The sequence below is a fragment of the Mus caroli genome, chromosome 2, assembly GCF_900094665.2.
Source record: "Mus caroli chromosome 2, CAROLI_EIJ_v1.1, whole genome shotgun sequence".
In the NCBI taxonomy this organism is placed as follows: Eukaryota; Metazoa; Chordata; class Mammalia; order Rodentia; family Muridae; genus Mus; species Mus caroli.
In genome coordinates, this window is record NC_034571.1 from 66,377,582 (window position 1) to 66,402,468 (window position 24,887).

At 43.9% G+C, this 24,887-nt stretch overlaps 1 protein-coding gene across 2 annotated transcripts in view; it reads left to right on the forward strand.

Moving 5' to 3' along the window:
* Positions 1–24,887, forward strand: part of Itga6 (integrin subunit alpha 6) — a 73,765-nt gene that overhangs the window by 36,744 nt on the left and 12,134 nt on the right. For both annotated transcript variants that reach the window (XM_029473910.1, XM_021151742.2), the window contains exons 5-21: positions 1,353–1,484; positions 4,484–4,694; positions 5,366–5,559; positions 5,696–5,784; positions 6,831–6,949; positions 12,589–12,687; positions 12,902–12,963; positions 17,200–17,360; positions 17,506–17,649; positions 19,495–19,610; positions 19,722–19,911; positions 20,004–20,087; positions 20,188–20,267; positions 20,418–20,495; positions 20,583–20,685; positions 22,126–22,299; positions 24,785–24,883. In XM_029473910.1, the coding sequence (XP_029329770.1) occupies positions 1,353–1,484; positions 4,484–4,694; positions 5,366–5,559; positions 5,696–5,784; positions 6,831–6,949; positions 12,589–12,687; positions 12,902–12,963; positions 17,200–17,360; positions 17,506–17,649; positions 19,495–19,610; positions 19,722–19,911; positions 20,004–20,087; positions 20,188–20,267; positions 20,418–20,495; positions 20,583–20,685; positions 22,126–22,299; positions 24,785–24,883 (2,135 nt within the window). The remainder of the gene's footprint in view (positions 1–1,352; positions 1,485–4,483; positions 4,695–5,365; positions 5,560–5,695; positions 5,785–6,830; positions 6,950–12,588; positions 12,688–12,901; positions 12,964–17,199; positions 17,361–17,505; positions 17,650–19,494; positions 19,611–19,721; positions 19,912–20,003; positions 20,088–20,187; positions 20,268–20,417; positions 20,496–20,582; positions 20,686–22,125; positions 22,300–24,784; positions 24,884–24,887) is intronic.

A 24,887-nucleotide genomic window follows, 5' to 3' on the forward strand; every position in this document is an offset into this window, starting at 1 on the left:
TGGGCAGGAATTGGGTGAGGCCGGGAGATGGCCCAGTGCTTAAGAGCACACACCAGCCTTGCAGGGAACCCAGTTTAGTTTCCAGCACCTGCATCAGGCAGCTCACAACTGCCCGTAACTACACATGTGCACACACACACACACACATTAAAATAAAAAATATATTTTTAAAAAGAACTCTTTTTAAAACTATTTGTGAAAAGAGCAGGGCGTAGTTTGATATATAGGGCTTGCTAGCATGTATGTGAGGGCCTCTCCAGTGTGTCACATACACACACATACACACACACACACAAATTCTAGTCTCAACTGTTATTAAAATGGCCCTTGAGCCTGCATACGTCATTCTTTATGATACTGGAGAGTTCTCCCTTTGTCCTCACTCACATCTATGATAGACTCTTTCATAGACCCAAACCGCACCGAAAGAACATTTTGTACTAGAAAGAGTCTTTTTTGGCAGGAGTAGATGGCCATTATATTGTAAAACAGAACAATAAAAACACCCACCAGTTAGGTCCATTTTAATTCATGGAAAATAAATCTTCCGACTTAGCAGCTCTGACTTAAAATGTTAGTTTTAAAAGGTCATATTGTATTTGTGTTTAATATACTGAAATATTTCTAGGAATTGTAGAATTTCCAAAAGATGAAATTTTCATTAAAGCAGTTTAAAGAGGTGATGGATATATTATTTTCACTTTACACTACAGAAAAGGAAACTTGATAGAGAATTATAGATAACAAAATAGTCATTTATTTCAAGGTCATGTCATTCAGATTTAGTATTCCACAGATTTCTGTTGACTAAGCAAACATTCCACTTTCCATCTAGCTTCTTGGCGTAATAAAAAGTTTATTAAAATGCACGGGTGATTTTTAAGATTCCTAGAACAGATTTCTTTCACATAAAAACTTAAATGATCACTGGGTGGTAGTGGTACCTGCCTTTAATCCCAGCACTTACCAGTATTAAATGTGATAAATCTAATTTTTGCTAGTTAAGTGATCTTACCTTTTGATTTAATTTGAAAATGAGCCATCTGAAAGCCAAATATGATGGTACACACCTTTAATCTCAGTTTGAGGCCAGTCTGGTCTACAGAGTGAGTTCCAGGACAGCCAGGACTACACAGAGAAACCCTGTCTTGAAACACTACTACTACCACTACCAAAGTAAAAGGAAAAACTTACGTGACCATGTTGAAGAGTCTTAAACATCACCTCTTCATTCTCTCTCTCCTTCTACATGCTTGTTAGAACCATCTGTTTTATTTTTGTCTCATCTTTATTTTTTATTTATTTATTTTTTGTTGTTGTTGTTGTTGTTGTTTTCCATTTCATTCCTTTAGGGATCGTCCGTGTAGAACAGAAGAATAACACTTTTTTTGACATGAACATCTTTGAGGACGGCCCCTATGAAGTTGGCGGAGAGACTGACCATGACGAAAGTCTCGTGCCCGTCCCTGCTAACAGTTATCTAGGTAGGAGCCAGCAGAGGCGCCGCGCCTGTCTCCTCAGGCACTGGGTGCCGCTCCACCTGAGGGCCCAGAGCTGGGACTAGGTCTGCTGGGAGCCGGGGCCTTGCTGTGTTGGCTGTATTTGCTTCAGCTTCACCTCTGTGCTCGTGGGAAGGCAGGCTGCCTGCTGACTGACTCCTCTGGCCTGAGCTTCCACAAAGTGGGGCAGAATCTGCCATCGTCCCCAAATGATTCATGCTTCCTCCCGTTTGGAAGGGAGCTGTGTTTCCTGAGCTGATGGTAGCCTGTGCAGGCTGCAGCAGGACCATCATGAAGCCATGAAGAAATGTCTGGGTGTTCAGAATAGGCTGAGTGGTCCTTCCTCTGCCTTCGGGGCCTCTTTTAGACAAACACTTAAGAGCTCCACTCACAAAGTTACTTTTAAGTGGCGGGTCAGGGCTTCCAGATCCTTCCTTGGTGATTGCTGTTCTCAAAGGCCTGGCCCTGTGACTGGATTGAGCTCCATGTCAGAGGGCCCTGTGGGTGGCACAGGGCGTCCCGGAGGAGGCCAACCAGGACCTGCTAACGCAGCTTGGAGAACACCCAGATTGTGTCTAAGTGCCAATTCCTTAACTCCTGAGGCTTGTTTGCATTACTAATGGTGTCCTAAATTATTCCTGCACATTATGGTAATTACACAAAGGCTTTTAAAAGCTTTAATTCTTGGTGTGAGTTGACATAAAGAATAATTACTGTACATTTCTTGGAAAAATGTAAAAAATCTTCTAGAGCTACATAGTAACCTATTTTTTAAAAGTGATGGGCAGGGGAATACACATATTCTAGAGATATTACTGGAACAATGGAAGGTTTAATAAAAAGGGAGAAAAAGCTGCTCTGAATAAGTAAATACATCTAAACAGTATGCTACAATAAACATACATGTAAGTAATTCTAATTGTGTAAATACACATGAGCAGTAGTGTTTATAAAAGAGAAAATCCCTTACCAATTCATGCACCATTCCCACCCTCTCTACAAACTTGATAAGACAGTATTGAAAGAATGTTTATAGCAGCTGCTTATTAAACACCTGTTCTATGAGTAGGATACTATGGTCAGTACTTTACACATCTACAGTATTATTAAAGATTGTTGTCGCCCATCCCTGTGTTTACTGAGGGAACTTAATTTTCTACCTCAAGGTCACACCGTTAATAATTTCCCAAGCAATAGAGAAATACTCATGAAAAACAGTGGCCCATGTAGTGGCTGCTGCGTGCACGAGGTCTGTTAGTGGCTTTGCGGGACAAGACAGGATCTCTGGGCTAGGATCTTCCAGGAAAATGGCAACAAACCACTCTTTTCCATGGGCATATATTAACCAGCAAGCTCTCTTTCGGGATATGTGCTACTAAGGGATTATTTTATGATGGGTTGCATCTAATATTAATTATTCCGGTGAACAAGCCAGAAGTTTGGTCATTCAGATGCCCTTGGGGTTTATAAACACGCTACTGGTAGAGCACAGGGAGATGTGAGCCACTTTGTTTGTTCTCAGACCCCTTTGCCTCCTTCGGAATGGGTTTCCTCAAAAGTATACGTCTGAGAAAGAAGTCCAGGGTATGTTGTTACTTTCTGCTGGTCTGTGCCGTGAGGTTCTCATTTCCAAAGATGAGTGGGTGTAGGGTGTAATGATCTGCCTGAGCCTGTGGAAGGAGCACTGCTTGTCAGACACGATGCCACAGTCCGGCCTCTTACTGCTGCTTAACCGTTTTTCTTCAATCTCTCCATGCACACGGACAGGCCTGCTGTTTCTGACCAGCCTTTCCTATACAGATCCCGATCAGTTTGTTTATAAAACACGGCCTCCCAGGGAGCGGCCTGACGCATTCCCTGATGTGATGATGAATAGCTACTTAGGTTTGTGACCTCTGAGATGACAAATGAATTATTGCCTTGCTCATGGTCATTTCAAAATTGTTTTGGTCCATACAGAGCATAAATCTTCTTATTTTCTATTTCATTTCCAGTGAAACACATAGAAAAAGCATGCTCAGTGGCCAGATGGTTTTCAGCACTGGGTCAGCCATGTCTCCCGGCTCTAAACTTGGGGCTCATCATATTTTCAATTCACCTCACAATTTGAGAACTGCAACAGTAGTGGTGACGCTTTTTATGAATAAAACCCAACAAAAAGGGTGAAGTTAATCTTATTCTGCACCGGCCGCTTTTATAGAGAGAGCGAGATGGATTCGTTTGAAGAGTTTTGGCAATGGATAGTTCTATCTGCTTTGCTAGCAGACCTTAGAGTCACCCCAAGTGCGTTATAATTGGACATTCCAGTGTTGTCTGCCCTTTGAACAATATGTCACTGATCCAAGTGACAGTTCACTCACCTCTATTGTTGATGCGAGGTTCTCAAATGACTGAATCACCATGCATGGTTTGTTTGCATGTTTGTGCCTGAGAACTGACTTGGTCCAAAGTAATGAGATGCTACTTACCGTATGTATTAGCATTTGCTCTTACCCGATTACCAAGCAGACTGGAAAGCGTAGATGCTGTTCATGTAAATCACTGGTCAGTGAAGAACCCTGTAACTTACACTCGGTAATGAGCACTACAATGTAGCATTCCTAGGTGACTCCAGTATCTGGCTTGCTCTTCCTTTGTCATAGTTTTAATATCAGAATAGGATTTGATTTGATTCTTTTTTTTTTTTTTTATTTGATTCTTAAGATGGGTGAATAGTTCACAATTCAAGCTATACAAGTGCTAAATAGCATAAAAATGGTTTTTTAAAGTCATAATATCTATAGAAAGCAGTAAATGTGGTGTAGCCCTTTGCCTTTGACCTGTCAAGTCCTTTAGCACTATGACTCCTGTAGTAAATGTGGAAGTAGAGGGATGGATGGTGTGGAGAGGTGTGTGAGGATCCAGAGGGAAAGGCTATAGTGGAATTAGCACTTCAGTGTCCTCCCAAAGGTCAGGGTTGATGCGGCTCTGTATTGTTTTCCTAGGCTTTTCACTGGACTCAGGGAAGGGTATTGTTTCTAAAGATGACATCACTTTTGTGTCTGGTGCTCCAAGAGCCAATCACAGTGGGGCTGTAGTTTTGCTAAAAAGAGACATGAAGTCCGCACATCTGCTCCCTGAGTATATATTTGATGGAGAAGGCCTGGCTTCCTCGTTTGGCTATGATGTGGCAGTGGTGGACCTCAATGCAGATGGGTAAGCATATCTTTGTTGTTGTGTTCAGCTAACGTTGCTGATGGCTGCCTTCCGTAGGTCTAGAGAAGGGACTACGGGTTCGTTGATTAAAAAAACATGCTTTATTATCCTGTCTTCATCATTGATTGACAGCTGGGCATTCATCATCATCCCCCTGCCCCAGCCCCGTGGTGTGGAATGACCTTTTAAATGTTACGCTTTCACTTGAGTTTGGAGACTGTAATTTCTTAAAAATTTAAATTTGAAAAAAAAAAAAAGACTTAGAAAATGATAGCGGCTACACGACAATCTCTGGTTTCTTGGGGGTAAAGGGCGCAGCTGTTAAGCATCCAGAACGTCTCACAGAAAGCAGGAAGTGGTGGCCATGTTGATACCTAGAGGATTCATTGCTCTTAGGGCCAGCTGGAAATGGAAATGGAGTGGTAGGTCCCTGCTGGAAGTCCTCTTGTTCTGTGGCTCCGACTTGAGGAGCTGCCTTTAAATTGCTACCTTCGCTATTTCCTTGGCTTATCGCAGATCTTCTGTTCAGTATTTTAATTGATGACATGTGAGTCTTCGATTTGAGGCTCTCTGTTGTTGTGTTTCTTGGAGCCTGGATTGTTAGTCATTTCCCTAAGCCTTTTGGCATCTTAGCAGTGGTCCCTAGCTCTCCCCCTTCGTTGCGTTTCTAGGTGGCAAGACATCGTTATTGGAGCTCCACAGTATTTTGATAGGGATGGTGAAGTCGGGGGTGCAGTTTACGTCTACATTAACCAGCAAGGCAAATGGAGTAATGTGAAGCCGATTCGTCTAAACGGGACCAAAGACTCGATGTTTGGAATCTCTGTGAAAAATATAGGTGATATTAACCAAGATGGCTATCCAGGTGGGTGATAGGTTATGAAATGATCACCAGTCATAGACCAGTTGGTTGGGTACCTAATGAGCACACTTATGCATCTTACTTTAAGGCGCTGAAGTATTTTTTAAAATGATAATTTTTTTAAATGTTATGTCAACAGATATTGCTGTTGGAGCTCCTTATGATGATCTGGGGAAGGTTTTTATCTATCATGGATCCCCGGCTGGCATAATTACCAAGCCAACACAGGTAACCAGATAACCTCTCTCAAATAGTGTCTGCTTTTTGCCTGTATGTAGGTTTACATAAATCTTCACACGTATTTGTTTCAAATATTCAATAGTATGAATTTTTAAAAAGTTTTTATTTTACTTCTAATTATGTGTGTGAGAGAGAGGAGGGAAGGGACAGGGAAGGAGGGAGGGAGGGAGGGGGGGAGAGACAGAGTGTGTGTGTGTGTGTGTGTGAGAGAGAGAGAGAGAGAGAGAGAGAGAGAGAGAGAGCGCACCCCTCAGGAGGTTAGTGGATCCGCTGGAACTAGAGTTATAGGTGGCTGTGATCCTCCTGACACAGGTGCAGGGAATAGAACGGGAGTCCCCTGGGTGAGCCATCTCTCAAGCCCCATGTGAACTGGGAGATGGCTTTGACTCACTTACACAGATGCAGTGACCTGCTTGTTGTAACTGTAAAATGTCTTAACTAAGTTAGGAAATCAGCGTAAACCCAGGGTGAAGACCATTCTGTCCAGGAAGCGGCAGGAGGCGGCCTGTGCTCCGTTTCCCTTAGCAGTGGGTTTAATAGAATTGAAACTGAGCAAACGAATAGAGGATTGTAATTACACAGAGAATTCAGACAGCAAAAGTTCTAACTTGTTTTGACAATAAGACGGGTGTGTGTGTGTGTGTGTGTGTGTGCGGTTAGATTTGATTTTAAACTACTCTGTTTAACTTAATAAACAAAATAGGCTTTTGTCCTTTGGAATGTACTCTGTGACTCAGGTGGCTTTTATGAAATAAATCATACGATATGAAATAAATCATACTACACACCTATAATGTAGTATAGCTTGTTTGAAAGTGAACGGAAGCTTTTGTTCGGAATGAAATTTATCTTTTTCTTTCTCTGGTTTCTTTGTTCCTGCTCGTGGTGACAGGGACCCCAGTCACCGCTCTGTCCGTGCCAGGGAAGTGCTGTACCCCTAAGCTTCCTCCCTAGCTTGTTTGTGTTTTTCTCAGAGGTGGCCAGCCAGCTCAGTTAGTGGCCTACTGTTCACTCCAGTGTCCTGTGTATTCCAGGTTCTCGAGGGGACATCGCCTTACTTCGGCTATTCAATCGCTGGGAATATGGACCTGGATCGGAATTCCTACCCTGACCTTGCTGTGGGCTCCCTCTCAGACTCAGTCACTATTTTCAGGTGCGTGCTGCCTTTGCCTTTGGTTAAACAAGCTTCAGAATGGTCTTACTCTAACTTTTTTTTTTTTTTTTTTTTTTTTGAAGCAAAGGCTTGTATAAATTTGAAGGTTTTTTTGGATGGGATATAATAGTATATGATAAAAATTATGTAATTTCTTGCTCATATTGAACCGATTTGGAATAAAATGTGTCAGAATTCATGGAAAGTGTTGCTTCCTAAATATATCTTTAAAACGCTTTTTTTTTTTTTTTTGAATCATGGGGAGATGGCTCTGGCTTCAAGACACCTGCCAAGCACTGCTGGGTAGGTGTGGTGGCCCTCCAGCCCCGGAAGGGATTCCTGGAGTTAGCTAGCTAGTAACACTAGCCTTTAGGTAGCACTGGGTTTAATTGAAAGACCCTGCCTCAGCGAATACAGTGGAAGTGTAATCAAGGAATCTCTTGAGTCACTCAGAGTCAACGGTGCTTCTCCACACATACGCACACCTACTCAAGTACCTGCCTACACATGAAAAACATGTACACGTACACATGAGAAGATTTATTTATGTTATATATGTGAGTACACTGTTGCTGTCGTCAGATATCGGATGCCATTACAGACGGTTGTGAACCACCATGTGGTTGCTGGGAATTGAACCCAGGTCCTTTGGAAGAGCAGTCAGTGCTCTTAACTGCTGAGCCATCTCTTCAGCCCCCAAAAGCATTTTTTAAAAGCAACTTTCCTGTTGATGAAAAAGTAAAACATATAAAGGAAATCTTATTTTCCCTTTTGTTTTAACTTGTTTTACCTTCCATTCTAAAGCTCCAAAATTAGTTTTTTTTTTTTTATTTTTATGTTTCTGATCTATATGCCATGCTAATAAACAAATACTTTCCAATTGTTTGTAACCTGCTTTGGCCCGTGTGTGGCCTTATGACGCGTGTCCCTGTCTCTGGGTATTTTTCTGAATGAGGGTGACAAGCTGTTATGGACAAATTTATGTTTTATCTGACCAGCTGCCGTATCGCTGTGGTGATGGTTTAAATGCCTCCCTTCCCTCCAGCCCATGGTACAAAAAGCAGCAGTTAAAAAAACCCTCTTATTTGTCATGCTCTCTCGGTTAGTTCCTGACAGTGAGTTTCTGCAGCATGAGCTCTGGCTGTGCAGCCCACAGCCAGCTCCTCACACTGAGCTTCTGAAAGGGAAGTCTCTGTGTGCATCTGAAGACGCTCATAGAGGCTGTGGTCCTGCAAAGTGGGCTGCTGGATGCGTTTCCGTCACTCCTGACAATCCCCATTTGAGAAAGTTTGGTTTTTAAGTAGAAGTTCCTTGGGGTTTTTGTTGTTGTTGTTAATTAGTGTTAATTCAAATGTAGAGAAAATGAAGTTCCTAAATATTCCCGCTTCCTGAGAATGACATAACCTGTGAGAGCAGCTCTGTTGTTTTATGGCCAATAAAAGATCACAGGTATTGCTGTTCCTAACCTGGTTAATGAAAAAATTTAATATCTAACCAGACGAGGTGGCTCATGCCTGTAGCCCCAGTACTTGGGAGGTTGAGACCAGCCTGATTTATATATTAAAGTCCAGGCCAAGGAGGGCTACCAGTTTTAAAATAATATGTAAAAAATTAGACCAGCAAGCTGGCTCAGTGCCACAAAGCCTGGCACCTAAGGTCCATCCCTGGGTCCTCTGGATGCAGAAGAAAAGAATAGACCCCTACAGTTGTCCTGTGTGACATAGAGGTAGCCTGTTATAAACATGCTGAGTTAATTTTTAAAACTGATGGAAAATGTAGATAGCATTGGATTTTTATTAAAAACTACATGATATATTACATTATATACATCCCTATATGATGTTCTTAAAGTTCATAGGATATAGTATAGCAACCACTTTACATTAATACATATACTTATTTTATATATATATATATATTACTTTATATTCATTGAAAGGTTATTTTCTCACAGACTTAACGTTATTATATATGAATCTAATTTTTGCTAGTTATGTGATCTTACCTTTTGATTTAATTTACATTTCTCTGAAAAGGAGCCATCTGAAAGCCAGGCCTGGTGGTGCACACCATGGGGGAGTAGGGGGGGACAGGGGGCGAGTGGGGGAGGAGCGGGGAAGGCAGTCGGATCTCTGTGAATTCAGGACTGGCCTGGGTTTACAGAGTAGACCGCCAGGTCTACACAGGGAAACTCTGTCTCCAAAACAAAAACAAAAAATAAAGAAAGAACATGAACCATTTGATTGATTGGGTTTTGGGGTTTTATTTTTATTTGTTTTGTTTCTGAGACAGAGGCTTGCTCTGTAACCCAGCCTGGCCTGACACTGGCCCACTCTTTCTTTGACTTCTTCCAAGGTGCATGGATTATATTGGATTGTAGCAGTGTGTTATCACACACATGTGGTTTCTAGTTTGGATTGTTTGTTTGTTCATTTTTCTTTTTAAATTTGACTTTAGAGTATTTTTATTTCTTAAAATTCCCTTTAGAGAAATGGGTAATAAGGTGTAACGTCATGCTGCAGACTGGGCACCGTGGGTTTGATGCTGTGGGCTCAGAGCGGAGGGCTCTGTGCTGCAGGCTCGGAGCTTGCTTTGAGAAAAATGCGAGGTGTTACAGGCATCCTCTGCAACTGCACTATAATCTCCCTCCAAAGACCCCGGGAGAAGAAACCATCACGGGACACTTTCATCGTTAGTGACACGTGCTCTTGATGTTGCTGCCCAGGCTGGTCTCGAACTCCTCAACTCAGGCCGTCCTCCGGCCTGAACCTCCCAAGTGGCTTTGAAATTAGCCATGTGGCAGATAAGCCATAAGAGTTGCCTTGTGCATGAAAAGACACACTTCCTATCACGCTTATATACTGTGTTCTGCGTGTGTTATGTGTTTTAAAAAATTAAATTAAAGCAGACTCACAGCCAAGTGTGTTCAAATATTTTGGAATGTATGTACTAATGACCAAATTAATATGCAAAACCCTGGATGGCAACTTATTTTAATATGAATAAGTACAATAAGTAAAAGGATACAGATTTTTCACTTTCTGAGTTTGCTGTCGGAACCCAAGACTGCATCTAGTTAGTGTCCTGGAAATCCACAGCTGTCTGAATGCACAATAGGATGAGGTCAGTAGGGAACATGGAGAAATGGGGTCTGTGGGAGTAGTCACTGTTCCTGGGCCTGCCCTCCCCATCACTGTTCCTCATGCCTGCCTTCCCCAGGATGGGCTTGGCACCCTCTGCAGCTACCAGTGCATTGATTCAAGAAGGTTGAGGTGGCTGTCTGGGGTTTGGAAGATTTTCCTATTAAAAACATGTTCATCAGGATGTTCGTGTTTACCACAAGCTCACCAGGGTCCTGGCTGGATCCTCATGGTAGTGAAACTCTGTACTCTTAGTTCTGGAGGGAGCAATGAAGGCGAGAGGTTAGGCAGGATCTTCCCATCATGCCCCTCTGCCCCCAAGCACACTGCCACCAGGTGCTGGTGCTCCTTATGTATGGCTCAAGCCAAAGGCCTCTGCTGTCCTTTTTCTCTGCTCCAGAGAGCAACATAAGGGAGAAAAGATGTTTTCATGTAATGAGCAGAGCCGAAGGGTAGGACTTGGAGTATTGTTTGTGGGCTTGAAGCTCAGGAGAGATGGGGAATGGTTAAGGGTTTATGTTTTGGTTTGCAGAGAGACTGTGGGGCTTTGTTAAAGACACAAAGTCTTACTGTGTGCTTAAGATGGCCTCAGCCTCCCAATCACTATATGCGTGTTACCATACCCAGATGTTAGCCTGTTCTTACGGTGGAGACTGGAAGATTCCAACAGATAAAGAGGGTAAATAAGTAGTTCATGATTGGCAGTCTTTCTAAAATTAACATACAGGGCAGACACCTGTTACCAGCCACATGTCAGGTGGCTCAGTACAAATCCTTGGAGGTTATTGAATTTATCATTAAAACATGTGTAATTAAAATGCATGTATTACCATACTCCAGGACATAGCATTTACCAGAAAGACAGAGGTAGCGAATGCCATCCTGAATGTAGAGAAAGGCAATGCTTACGTTGGTGAGAACTTAAAACTAGTTCAACCATCCTGGGAAGCAATGTGGAGGTTGTTTCTTTAAAAGTAAAAGAGCTCCCCTGGGACCCAGCAGATGCATCAGCTAAGGAAGTGAAATGAACACTGCAAGAGATACCCAGGCTTCCATGTCTATTGCAGCTTTATTCAAAGCAACCTAAGCATCAGCTGCTGGGTAAAGACAATGTGCATATGCACAGGGGAACACAGTTCCGCTATTAAAATGAAACCTTGTCATTGTGATAGTGCGATGAAATGAGACACTGTGTTAAGTGAAACAAGCCAGGCACAGAAAGACAGTGTCACATGATCTCAGTCATGGGTGCAATCTAAAATCACCAAACTGACCAACAGTTGAGTTAGGGGTGGAGGTTGGGAGGGGTAGAGGGAGGAGAGGTGGAATTAATGAGTGTTGAGTGACAGACAGGTTCTCACTATGAAGCACTGGCTGGCCTTGAACTTGTATAGTCCAGGAAGTCCTCAAATTTGCAGTCCTGCCTCAGCTTCTCAAGTGCTAGAATTACAAACTTGTGCCATTACGCCTAGCTGTTTTGTATACTTTTATATATGTATGTATAGGTTTTTAGAAGTTAAGTAAAACAAAGTTTAATTTGTTTATCTATGTAGTGAGGCAGGTTCTTGTTATATAACCTTGGCTGGCCTGGAACTCCATATGTAGGCCAGACTAGCCTTGAGCTTACAGCATCCCTCCTGCCTCTGCTTCCTGAGGCTTTGAACATGTATGTTCTTTGAATTAGAAGCTCTACTGCTGGGGATTTATTCATAAGTAAACTCAAGTGTAAGCACAGATTTCTCTTTTTTTTTTAATTTATTTATTTATTAATTATATACACCATGTTCCTCCTGCATATATGCTTGCATGTCAGAAGAGAGCACCAGATCCCATTACAGATGGTTGTGAGCCACCATGTGGTTGCTGGGAATTGAACTCAGGACCTCTGGAAGAGCAGTCAGTGCTCTCAACCTCTGAGCCATCTCTCCATCCCAAACACAGACTTCTGTATGGTGTTGTAGCATGGCTGCAGGTGATAATTGATTCCATAGAGGACTTTACATTGTTATAGTTAAGCATCACAACAGGTGAATGGTAATGAGTCATATTTATATGTTAGGACAAGTCCCTCCCCCAAATGTTAATGAATGAGACACACCTCCACAAAGACTAGTTAATGTAAAAAAAAAAAAAACTCCTGTTTAGTTGAGACTGTATTTTTATATTTGGCAGTAGGCAGTATTTGTAACAGAAACATAGACAGATAACATGTCTGAAAAGAGCATACAAGATCACTGGGGTGTGAGTGTGTTTAGTGGAGAAAGTGTTTGCTTGAAAACATTGCATGCAAGGTCTGGTTTTTAAATATAGTACAGTTTTAAATATTGTATACGTTTATACGCATTAGTTGATTTGTTCCCACAGTAGGGGTAGAAGTCACACCAACACATACCATTCTCCTGTGGTTGTGAAGAGGCAGGGCTGTTGCAAATACTGCTAATGTGTGAACGACTCAAAAGATACCGAAAGGCTTAGGTCCATTCTCACTCTTGTTTACAGATCCCGGCCAGTGATTAACATTCTAAAAACCATCACAGTGACTCCTAACAGAATTGACCTCCGCCAGAAATCCATGTGTGGCTCACCTAGCGGGATATGGTGAGTTCCTTTTCTGGGCGCTGCCTCAGTTCTCAGCTTTGTGATGAGCTCCTTGACCTGATGAGCCACCGAGAAGGGGAAGGGTGCGCTGGACAGAGGGACAAGTCGAGACACTGTCCAGCAGGCAGTGGGGACACTGGAGGGCTGGGGGCAGGGTAGGGTCTTCCACTGCTACAGTGCATCTTTTAACAAATATGTGTTTGATTTTATGCAGCCTCAAGGTTAAAGCCTGTTTTGAATATACGGCGAAACCTTCCGGTTATAACCCTCCAATATGTAAGTACCCAGTACATTAAACACATCTTCTCTCTGCCAGGTTGAAAGTTCTGTATAAATAACAGGAAGACAAAACTCTAGTGGCCAAGTGAGCTCATAAAGTCTTGTCTAGAGGAGGAAGTTTGTCTGTGGTCTCCCCTTTAATCAGGAGGGCGCAGCATGAGGAGGGAGGGAAGGCTCTCCATTTGGTCCCCATTTGAATTTTCCAGAGCAGCGGGTTTGGGATGGGATGTCTTGGGAGAGCACTTATCTGCTGTCACAACAGCTTCTTCCCTTTCAGTCTCTGAAAAGCCCTGTGGAAAATGGGTTGTGCGGTTATGAGGTGAGGTGGCCGGTGGCTGTTGTGGAAAGATAGCTCTGGCAGCCAGAGCACTGCTGCGGCTGGTACACTCGCCAAGTTAACCAGCCTAGCTGCCCCTCCCACGGAGGCTGCAGCCCAATGACATCTAAGCTGTGCTCAGTACGGGACCTTGAGTACCTGAAGGCTTGATCAGGGGAGCAGAGAGCTGGCTACTGCTTCTGGCTTCAGTTCTGCTTGACTCATAGCAAAGGACAAGTCCTTGGCCCTTGGGTTTAATTTTCCTGTCAGTTAAAACAGTGCCCCTAAGTCACCATTGTCTAGGGTTATAAAGCTGATCAAGGAGACAACCAGATGGAAGGCACTTTGTCTTTTAAATTATTCTACTTTCTTTCTCTGGCACTCAGTGTGGGATTGGCATTTGTGCATGTGTGTGTGTGTGTGTGTATACATACATGTACTTACATGGTAAACCAAGCATATGCTTTTGTAAGTATGCATGCACATGTGTAGAAGTCAGAAGACATCTGCAGGTGTTTTCCATAATTGCTGGCTGTCCACCTTTACTCTTTGAGATAGATCTCTTGTTGAAAATGAAGCTCATTGCTTTAGCAGAGCTGGCTGGCCAGTGAGCCCTAGGGCTGGGCTGATGAGCACAGGCTGCTGTCCTTTCTTGGCTTTTCTATGGGTTCTGGAGATCCTAACTTCTGTCCTCAGGATTATACAGGACAGAGCCATTTCCACCTCCCTGGTACTGAGATGACAGGAAGGTCACTATGCCTAGATTTAAAAAAAATCAACAGTCTGGAGCTTTAAATGGTGTCTCCTCGTTTTCTTGGCACTTTACAACCTGAGCCATTTACCAACCTCTTGTTGCATAATTTTTTTTAAAGATTTATTTATTTTATGTATATGAGTACACTGTCACTGTCTTCAGACACACTAGAAGGTATCAGATCCCATTACAGATGGTTGTGAGCTACCATGTGGTTGCTGGGAATTGAACTCGGGACCTTTGGAAGAACAGTCAGTGCTCTTAACCGCTGAGCCATCTCTCCAGCCCCCTTGTTACATGTTTTTTGATGATTTGCAAACACACACCTTCTTCACCTGGATGCTTTTTACCTGCATTTGTAATGAATTCAAGAAATAAGAGTAGACTGGATTCTTGTGAAGGGAGAAGAAATGAGGAAACATTTCCGTTCGGATTTTCCCCCTCAAACCATTGTTTGACGATAAGTGTCAGATCTCACTGGTGTGCTCCGTCCAACAACTGCCTTTATAGAGTGGGTTACGAGCTTTCCTCTAGTTTTAATGCAACATCTGTTGCTATGTGCGTCTCCTTTATAGTATGTACCCACTCCATTACCTGCATGTTTATTGCAGCCTGTGATAGGTGGGCCTCTTCACTTGTAAGAACTCTTTCATTATACTTCCACAGTAATAACTTTACAGTGAAATAAAACAGAATTTCCACAAAGCTGAATAAGTATAATACTTTCAGCATCATATCCCAGTATCCCACGAGTAAGCTTATTGTGGAGCCACAATATTTTAGCTTGACAGCCCTCTTCGTGCAATGTTGCATGCACAGATATTTATAATTGAGCCTTAATGAGCTTTCTTGGCTTGTTCCTCAGGAGGTCAGCACAGGTGACCTACAAGGATTTTAAGATGATTTGAGTTGTCTGGAGGTTACAGAAGGTCAGCGTGGGTTTGGTAGCTAAACGGTTTTAATGTACCCATGTCCTCCTCTACTTTTGCCGTGAGGGGCACTCAGCCTGAGGAGCCTTCATCTGGTTCATCGGGAAGTTAGCAGGTCACTGATAAGTGGATGGTGTCAGGGCTGCAGAAGGCCAAAAATGAGGGGCATTCCATTTGGCAGTCGTGACATTTAAGAATATCTCAGATGGACAGAGAAATTGCTATTGAAACTGCCAGTGCTTCTAAATTTTGGTCTTACCTATGTGAATAGGATTTCAGTGCAGAGATTACCTCACACTGTGTGTGCACATGCGTACGTGTCACGCCCTGCGTAGGGTGGCATGGGGTCAGGTACTCCATTCCACTCATCTGTCCTGTGGATGATATTTTTAATCAAGTGTGGCAGTTGATGAACAAGGGTGATGCAGTCTTTGTCCTTAGTTCCTCCACACGCTGCAGGACAGTAAGTCCCAGTGTATAGCCTCGGAGGTAGAATTTTCTCAGTGGCTCAGGCGGAGCCAGGACGGGCTTTTGGTTAAAGTTTGGGTCAAGATCTGAAGAGTAATGGATTAGGGTTTAGTTTGGAGTTGGGGAGGATAGAGAGGAGGAGGGGAGGGGCCAGTGCAGAAGGAGAAGGGCGGTGAGACCTGGCCTCTAAGCCTCTGTATAAAGCAGCCAGCTTTTGTGTGCCAGGTAGAGACTTGGAGCTGTTGATGCTGCTGCCCTTTGCTGTAGGGTTCAGAATTTCCTTTCTTACTTTTTGGTTTTTCGAGACAGGGTTTCTCTGTGTAGCCCTGGCTGTCCTGGAACTCACTCTGTAGACCAGGCTGGCCTGGAACTCAGAAATCCGCCTGCCTCTGCCTCCCAAGTGCTGGGATTAAAGGTGTGTGCCACCACACCCGCTGCCCTTTCTTAATTTATAAAGAGGGCATTAAAATGCACAGTCTCATGGCCAGAAGTGTAAATGGCTCAGTTAGCACAGTCCTTGCCTAGGATGCACAAAGTCCTGGTCTAATCCTTGCGGTGTGTAAGTAAGTATAAAGCACTGGTTCCATTCTAGCACTGTATGAAGCAGGTATGACGGTGCATGCCTGTAATTCCAGCACTCGGGATGTGCAGCAAGGAGGAGCAGTTCCAGGCAACCAGGGCTACGTGAAATTTGTCTCAAACAAACAACAAACACTCAAAAAAGATTTCCTTCCCCCTTGCATGAATGGTAGACTATAAGCTTTCTCCATTTTCTGGAGCAGAGTTTTTCTTGGAGTCTGACTTCTCCTCCCTGTGTACAGTCCTGTGCTGTCTTTCCTCTGATGGGTTTAGCAAGTGCTTAATGAATGCAAGTGATTGAAGTATTGGCCCATTAGAAGCATAATTAGTAGCCTCATCCAGTGACCCAGTGAAGAATGCATTCCAGAGTCCAGAAATGAGCTCCTGACAGTCCCGATCCCGGCCTACCTCCAGGCTGTGTAAGCAGAGGCATGGAGCAGCCGGCCACCTCTGCTTCAGGCATAAAAGCTGTGTGAGGCTAAACAACTGGCTTCCAGCTACTGAAAACATGTCAGCCAGATCTGTCTGTCATCTACCATTCTATCTATTATCTATCTTTTTAATCTGTTTTTTTTTTTTTTTTCCAGACAGGCTCACACTGTAACTGAACATAGCTTTGAGTTCATGGCAGTCCTGTAAAAGAACACACCCTTGGTTCCCAAGAACTGAGATTACAGGTGTCTCTTCCTGCTCTCAGTGACTTCTATCTTTAATATATGTGTCTCCTTTGATTACCAGTGCTATAATGCAAATACCAGTTCTGCAGTAGGAGCCTGCTTTCTCAGACAACTTTTCAAATAGCAAGGACTCTCCCCGGCCAAGGTCATGAAGCATAGGCTGAAAGAGTCCTGAGGCAGGAGCATTAGGGATTTCCAGTTATCTTTAGTATTCTTTAAGTTTCAGAAATTCAGCCAGAAACTGATGGGTTCCTAGCTGCTGCAAAAGGTTCTAGCTTGTTCTCGAGCGCCCCCAGGTGGTCCAGTGAGAATTTAACTTTAAAACACTTAACAGTACTGGGAAGAACAATTGGATTAAAAACCCCTCTGGTCACCAGAAGGCCCCCTTCCAGGAGATTCTGAAAGGCGAAGGTTCTGGGGCAAGTGCTGTAAAAGAACTCATCTTATGTGTAGTTCAGGGGGTGTGAAGATGCACTTTAAGTTAATGCGATTTTGTTCATTCCAACCTAGCAATTTTGGGTATTCTTGAAGCTGAAAAAGAAAGAAGAAAGTCAGGGTTGTCATCGAGAGTTCAGTTTCGAAACCAAGGTTCTGAGCCAAAGTATACTCAGGAGCTGACCCTGAATCGGCAGAAGCAGCGGGCGTGCATGGAGGAGACCCTCTGGCTGCAGGTGAGTGTGTGCCAGGGTCGTCTCCACACGAAACAGGACTCGGGACGCTTAGTTTCTGAATAGCACCATTCATCTCTGCTCTGCCATCGTTTCGGAGGTCCATTGGCATTTGGGCACACTGACTGTGTCCCTGCCCACTTTGCAGGAGAACATCAGAGACAAGCTGCGTCCTATCCCCATCACGGCTTCTGTGGAGATCCAGGAGCCCAGCTCTCGCCGGCGGGTGAACTCACTTCCTGAAGTTCTTCCCATCCTGAATTCGAATGAAGCCAAAACGGTCCAGACAGATGTAAGCTTCTTGGCTTCTCTTTTGCCAGTGTTGGATTTGTTTTACAGGCAACTTCCTGTGGCCAGGTATGGTGGCCTTGTGTATGCTTTTAATCCCAGCACTCAGAGGCAGGGGCAGGAGGTCTCTGAGTTCATGGTCAGTGTGATTTACACAGCAAATTCCAGCTCAATCAGGGTTCAAGACCCTGTCTAAGAAAAAAAATAATCAACAAAAATACCACTTATTTCTATATACATAATTGGCCTCTGAGAAGGTGTTTCTCAAGGTAGCAGTGAAGAGAACAACCTAAGATGGAATTTAGGGACCAGAATTTTATTTTCTTCCTTGTTTTCTTCCTTGTTTTTAGTCCCTGGTCCTTACTGAGACTATAGTTAGCCAAACCTTCATTCTCCTGTAGTTGTCATACTTTATTTTACCACCGAGAACAACACAGTATGATAAATATATATTATTAAAATCAAGGAATAGCAAAACTTAGCAAAGCAAGGGAAAATTCACAATGAAATACTAAAGTGTCTAATGCAGCTCGGTCATTGTGGGAAGCAAATGTGCATTCTGGCCTGCTGGACATGGCATAGGATATGGGATCTGTGTGCTAGGACAGAGCGGAAATGAGCCTAGGAAAGTATGACATATTGATCTGGCATTATTGTTGTTATAATTATTGTTGTTGTTGCTGTTATTGTTATCTTTTTGTTTTGCTTTTGAGACAGGTTTTCTCTGCATAGCCCTGGCTGTCCTAGAACTTGCCCTGTAGACCAGGTTGGCCTCCAACTCAGAGACCCACCTTCCTCTTCCTCCCCCTGAGTGCTGGATTAAAGGCATGCGCCCCTACAGCCTGGCTATTATTATCATTATTATTATCGTCTTGGTTACTGTTTTGGTGCTGGGCATTATTCCCAGGGCCTCCCAGGTGCTTACCACGTGCTTTGCTCTGACACTGCGCACTAGCTGTCAAAATCCAGTCAGTGGATGGAGATATGGCTGAGTAGTTGGCGGAGTGCTTGCCTAGTGTGTACAAACCTTGACTTCAGTACCCAGCACCATGTAACAATGGCAAGCCCTCCATGCCTGTAGTGCCGACACTTGGGAGGTCGAGTCAGGAGCATCTGACAGACAAGGCCATCTTTAACTATATAGCAACTTTGAGACCTAACTGACACCCCATCTTCATAAAAACTCCCAACAACAACAACCACCACACACACACACACACAATCCAGCTGTTGCTGAATTAGCCCTGGCTGTCCTGGAACTCACTTTGTAGACCAGACTGGCCTCGAACTCAGAAATCTACCTGCCTCTGCCTCCCAAGTGCTGGGATTAAAGGTGTGCGCCACCACCTGGCTGTTACTAATTCTTGTGTACATTCCTAGCTCCTGAGCCAAGTTAAACATAACAGGAAAGGAGACCTTGTTCCTAATTGTATTTTCCTCATCTGAACAATGGGCACAGAATGAGAGAGTCTCCTCAGACTGTCCTAAAGGTTAAGTGAGTTAAGATATGTAAATCACTTTAGGTAGCATAAGGTCATGATACTGCTATAGCTCCTCTGAAAGTAAAGCAGCCCTATAGAGACCATGATGAGACCAAGCTAGAATGGAAAGTTAAGTGTCTTGTCTAAAGGCACACAGCTGAGCAGGTATGAGAGGAGGGCTTGGAACTCAGATTCTCTAGCTTGGTGGGGCTCATGCTCTGCTGCACCCCACCCGCCTTGACCTGGTCAAAGTCACTTTGATAGAGCAGTAGCCAAGTGTTTGCCAAAGGAGGGTAAAAGATCACAGGGAAGTGGGCTGACTGTGGAGACCTTTGGGTACTCATCTCTCTGCATTTGGTTCCTTACAGGTCCACTTCTTAAAGGAAGGATGTGGAGACGACAATGTCTGTAACAGCAACCTTAAGCTAGAGTATAAATTTGGTACCCGAGAAGGAAATCAAGACAAATTCTCTTACCTTCCAATGTAAGAATCACAAGCAGAAGTAACAGACCTCTAGGCTTTGGTTACAGAAGTAACTGAACATGGGTTGAGATTGTCTTTGTTGCTCTCTTTCTTTCTTTTTTTTTTTAATAGTCAAAAGGGCATCCCAGAATTAGTCCTAAAAGATCAGAAAGATATAGCTCTGGAAATAACGGTGACCAACGGCCCTTCGGATCCAAGGAATCCCCGGAAAGATGGCGACGATGCCCATGAAGCCAAACTCATCGCCACGTTTCCAGACACTCTGACTTATTCCGCTTACAGAGAACTGAGGGCTTTCCCTGTAAGTGTTTTTTGAGAAAGAAGCAGGGAGGGAAAGACTGGTGTCACATAGCACATGAACAAACCGTGACCCCAAAGCCTTTTCTGCCATAGGAGAAGCAGCTAAGCTGTGTGGCCAACCAGAATGGCTCCCAAGCGGACTGTGAGCTCGGAAATCCTTTCAAGAGAAATTCCAGTGTAGGTGATGCCTCCCCACTCTGTCTTACTGTTCTGAATGCCAGTGCTGTGCCCAGAGGCCTGGCCGTTGGTGACTGCTCTTCCCATATATTTTTTTCAGGTTACTTTTTATCTGATTTTAAGTACAACTGAGGTCACCTTTGACACCACAGATCTGGATATTAATCTGAAGTTGGAAACGTAAGCGTAACTTCAACCTCTCCATTCTTACTTCAGGAGAACCCGGGAGTCGCTGAATTAGCACTGATCTAACTCATAAAAGAAATGTAATTGTAATGAGAAAACTGACTGTTCAAATAAAACCCCATTGTTTCCCCTTTTCATTTTCAGAACAAGCAATCAGGATAATTTGGCTCCAATTACAGCGAAGGCAAAAGTGGTTATTGAATTGCTTTTATCGGTCTCCGGGTAAGTGTTGTGTTTGGCATAACAAATCAATGTTTGAAAGAACCATTTATAATCCTCATGGAAACGTGTGTTTTTTTAATTTGACAGAGTCGCTAAGCCTTCGCAGGTGTATTTTGGAGGTACAGTTGTTGGTGAGCAAGCTATGAAATCTGAAGATGAAGTGGGAAGTTTAATAGAATATGAATTCAGGGTAAGGCCAAGCCATCGGTCCCAGACACAGTGTTTTCATGTCATTTTAGTCAGTGACCAGTCGCAGACATCTTAAGGAACTACTCAGTTGAAAATGTTTGCCTGTTTTTTGTTTTTTTTAAACATGTATTTACTATTATATCTAAGTACACTGTAGCTGTCTTCAGACACACCAGAAGAGGGCATCAGATCTCATTACAGATGGTTGTGAGCCACCATGTGGTTGCTGGGATTTGAANGATGGTTGTGAGCCACCATGTGGTTGCTGGGATTTGAACTCAGGACCTTCGGAAGAGCAGTCAGTGCTCTTAACTGCTGAGCCATTTCTCCAGCCCCTGTTTGCCTGTTTTTAACAGTGGAAACCTTATCCTCCCAAGTACAGAATAACTTTTGGGAATTGTAATGTGCATGTAATATAGACAAGAAGTAATACTTAATTTTTCCCCCCTCAGGGTCTGTAGAACAAAGAAAAAGTTCTAAGTAATTCGTTCTTTGTTAGAAAGTCATCTTTCTGATGCCCTTGGCTGAAGGAATACTCTCGTTTACTTCCCTCTCACCAAGCCCAATTTTTTAGTGGTGAAAGTAGACTTGGTATCTGCCAGCAAAAGAGGCAGATGGGTGATAGGCTCAGGGTGAGCAACCACAGTGACTCTGGGTCCAGCTTAACAAACTGGACATGGACTGTGGTGTCTGCCTTATGCCTCGTATGAATTTGGGTCTGCATAGTGCAAACTGAGTTCCTAAATGCTGGTGAGCATTGAACTTAAAGCCTGAAATGGCAAGAGTGGCCGTGGCCCTAAGCCAGCACTCTAAAGAGGCAAGGCCTCCCCAGGAAGGCTGGCTGGCCTGAGCTCTATGCAGTCAGGAAAATGAGGGTTGGAACTGTGCTCAGTAGTGCAGGCAGGCCACTCTGCCCTCTCACTCTAGGCCTCTGTTGTACAAAGCTACTCTGCTCCCAGCACTGGCTCTGAGCTGTCACGCGGTTCTCCATAGCCTTCCCTGTGTGGCTGATGGCAGAGGCAGCTTCATTTTCACAGTAGGGGGGTTTTCCAGAAGCAGGATATGGGTGCCTGGGCCATAGCAGAGGCTTTGCCATCTGCCAGGCAGGGTGCTCACTGAACAATCCACAAACAAGCCCGGGACTTTGCCTGTGCTGACGGGAACATGCCGTAACTGCACTGTGGGCTTTGTTGCATAAGGTAGTTACTTGTGGATTGAACAGGCAATCCTTCCACTTTGACCATTTTTCCCCTTCTATCTTTATGACAAAAATCTTCTAATTACTACTGTCTATTTCGCAAACTCTTTTCCTGGTCCGTTTGTGGGATTTGTGCTTCCCTGTAGGTTAATGCTGGGTATTTAGCCTATGGGCAATAGGATGTGCTACTTAATTTTGCCATAAAAGGATGATATTATATCGATATGCGTTGTTTTCTGACAGGTGATTAACTTAGGCAAACCTCTTAAAAACCTCGGCACAGCAACGTTGAATATACAGTGGCCCAAGGAGATTAGCAATGGCAAATGGTTGCTTTATTTGATGAAAGTTGAATCCAAAGGTTTGGAGCAGATTGTTTGTGAGCCACACAATGAAATAAACTACCTGAAGCTGAAGGTAAGCTGACAGTTTTCCTGCACGCCCCCTCACCTCTTGCACCTCCCTTATCCCCACTCCAGAGTGAGTGGGGTAGACTCGACTCTGCTCAGGAAGCTGCACTGTGGCGTGCTGACTTTTTCTGTGGGTGTCACAGTTTCCTCATTTATAACTGAGTAAGCCAGTGCGACAGAAGCGGTTTTGCTGATGCATGACTGTTATGGAACATCCACTTGTTGGGACGAAGGACATTTTCTAAAGTGTTATGACGCAATAAGCTGTGTCAGAAGAACATGCCCTGGGGATGAAGCAGTGGACATAAAGTGCACAGAGTGTCAGGAAGGCACAGCCAAGGCCTTTGTACTGAGGCAGACGACCTTGAACACTTGCATTCTTATTAATAGTAAGTGTTCATAGAGTCCCTTACTGTGTCACTGCCAGGCCAAGCACTGTGTGTATTCTCTTGAGAATTTTGAGATAGTTTTTACTACCCCCCCCCCACAATGAATGCCCTGAGACATTAAGTACCCTCAAAACGGCACAGCTGTTAAGAGAGAGGAGGATTCTGCATAAGCACCCACTGACTTCAAAGCCTAACCCCTCTACTGCAGCACACTTACATAATTAGCATAGGTGAGTGAGTTCCAGTGTGGTAGATGGCTGCTCTTTTTCTTTTAAATTCTTAGGGGTTTTGCTGTTGTTTGGTTGGGGTTTTTGTTGTTGTTGTTGTTGTTGTTTTGAGACAAGGTTTCTCTGGTTCACCCTGGCTGTCCTGGAACTCACCAGGTTGGCCTCAAACTTAGAGATCCCTCTATCTCTGTCTCCCAAGTGCTGGGATTAAAGGCATGAACCACTATGCCTGGCTTGGTTGTTTATTTTTGAGGCAGGTCCTATGTAGCCCAGGCTGGCCTTGAACTTTTGGGGTAACCAGAAATGACCTTGACATCTTGATCCTCCAGCCACTACCTCCCAAGTGCTGGTATTATATCATGTGCTGCTGCGCCCATACATGCTAGGCTAGGCTAGGCTAGGCTAGGCTAGGCTAGGCCCAAACCCAGGGCTTCATGCATTCTAGGCAAGCATCCTGCTAGTTCAGCTACATCTCCAGTCCTCTTTATTTTAAATTCCAAAGTGACTGTATAGTCACAGACTTACAGCTTGCTCCTTGACTCAGCAACACTGAAAAACATGCTGGCCTGTTATTTTTATTCTTAAGTTTAAGTTGACTATCCCGTTCTAAGCAAGCCTAGATGCAAAAATGCTGTAAAGATTGCTCATAGGAGAGACTCACCTTGTATAAGGAGGACATAATGCTAAAAGTTCTTATCTGTCTTATCTTCAATGCTCCTCTCTATGTTGATCATACAAAGGGCCTTGTGCTTTCCCGTTGTTCTTCATGGCTTCTTTTCATCATTCCATATGTGCTGACTCTCTCTGATGTGGTGGACACGGAGCTGAATGCTGGAGTAGGGTAGATCTCTGGTTTCTGATCTACTGATGCTGTGTATTGTGGTTGAGTGGAGAGACAAGAACAGAGGAGGTGTCTTTCTTTCCCTGAGTTTCAGTATCACACTAGGAATAAACTACTTAAATAAATAGACCTAAATAAATAGAGTCCCCACCGATGAACTTTAAAATGGCCATAATGCTTGCTGGCTTTACCTTTTCTCTGCTTTTGATGGTGGGAGGGAAGATGGGACACTTAATGGTAGCCTTGGCAGAATTTGGACTCTCTGAGACACTGAGCACACTAGAGGGATTGTTTGGCCTCCGGCCGCGCCCACAAAGGATAATTCTGATAAGGCTTCTTGAGGTGGGAAGACCCACACTAAGGTAGATGGCATCAAGCCCTGGCCTGGGATGCTGGACCTGAGAGAAGGGAGAAAGTGAGCTGAGCACAGGCAGTCATTGCTCTCTGCTTCTCGACTGTGGATGCCATGTGACCAGCTGCCTTCAGCTCCTCACCTTCCACTGCCACAGGGAACCGTGAAGCAAAGAAGGCCCTTGTCTTAGTTAGGGTTTTACTGCTGTGGACAGACACCACGACCAAGGCAAGTCTTACAAAGGACAACATTTCATTGGGGCTGGTTTACAGGTTCAGAGGTTCAGTCCATTATCATCAAGGCAGGAACATGGCAGCATCCAGGCAGGCATGGTGCAGGAGGAGCTGAGAGCTCTACATCTTCATCTGAAGGTGCTAGGGGAATACTGACTTCCAGGCAGCTAGAACCAGGGTATTAAAACCCACGCCCATGGTGACGCACCTACTCCAACAAGGCCACACCTACTTCAACACCTCCTAATACTGCCACTCCATGGGCTGAGCACATGGAAACCATCACACTACTCCTGTAAGTTACCTATGTCAGGGTGTTTTATCATAGAACAGGAAAAGAAGTATAAGAAGGTGAATACTACTGATGCTATAAATTTGGCTTCATTTGGGAGGTTTATAGAGCAATGGCAGATTTACATAATGTTTGTCTGTTTTGGCTATCACTCTTAGGAGTCTCACAACTCAAGAAAGAAACGGGAACTTCCTGAAAAACAGATAGATGACAGCAGGAAATTTTCTTTATTTCCTGAAAGAAAATACCAGACCCTCGTGA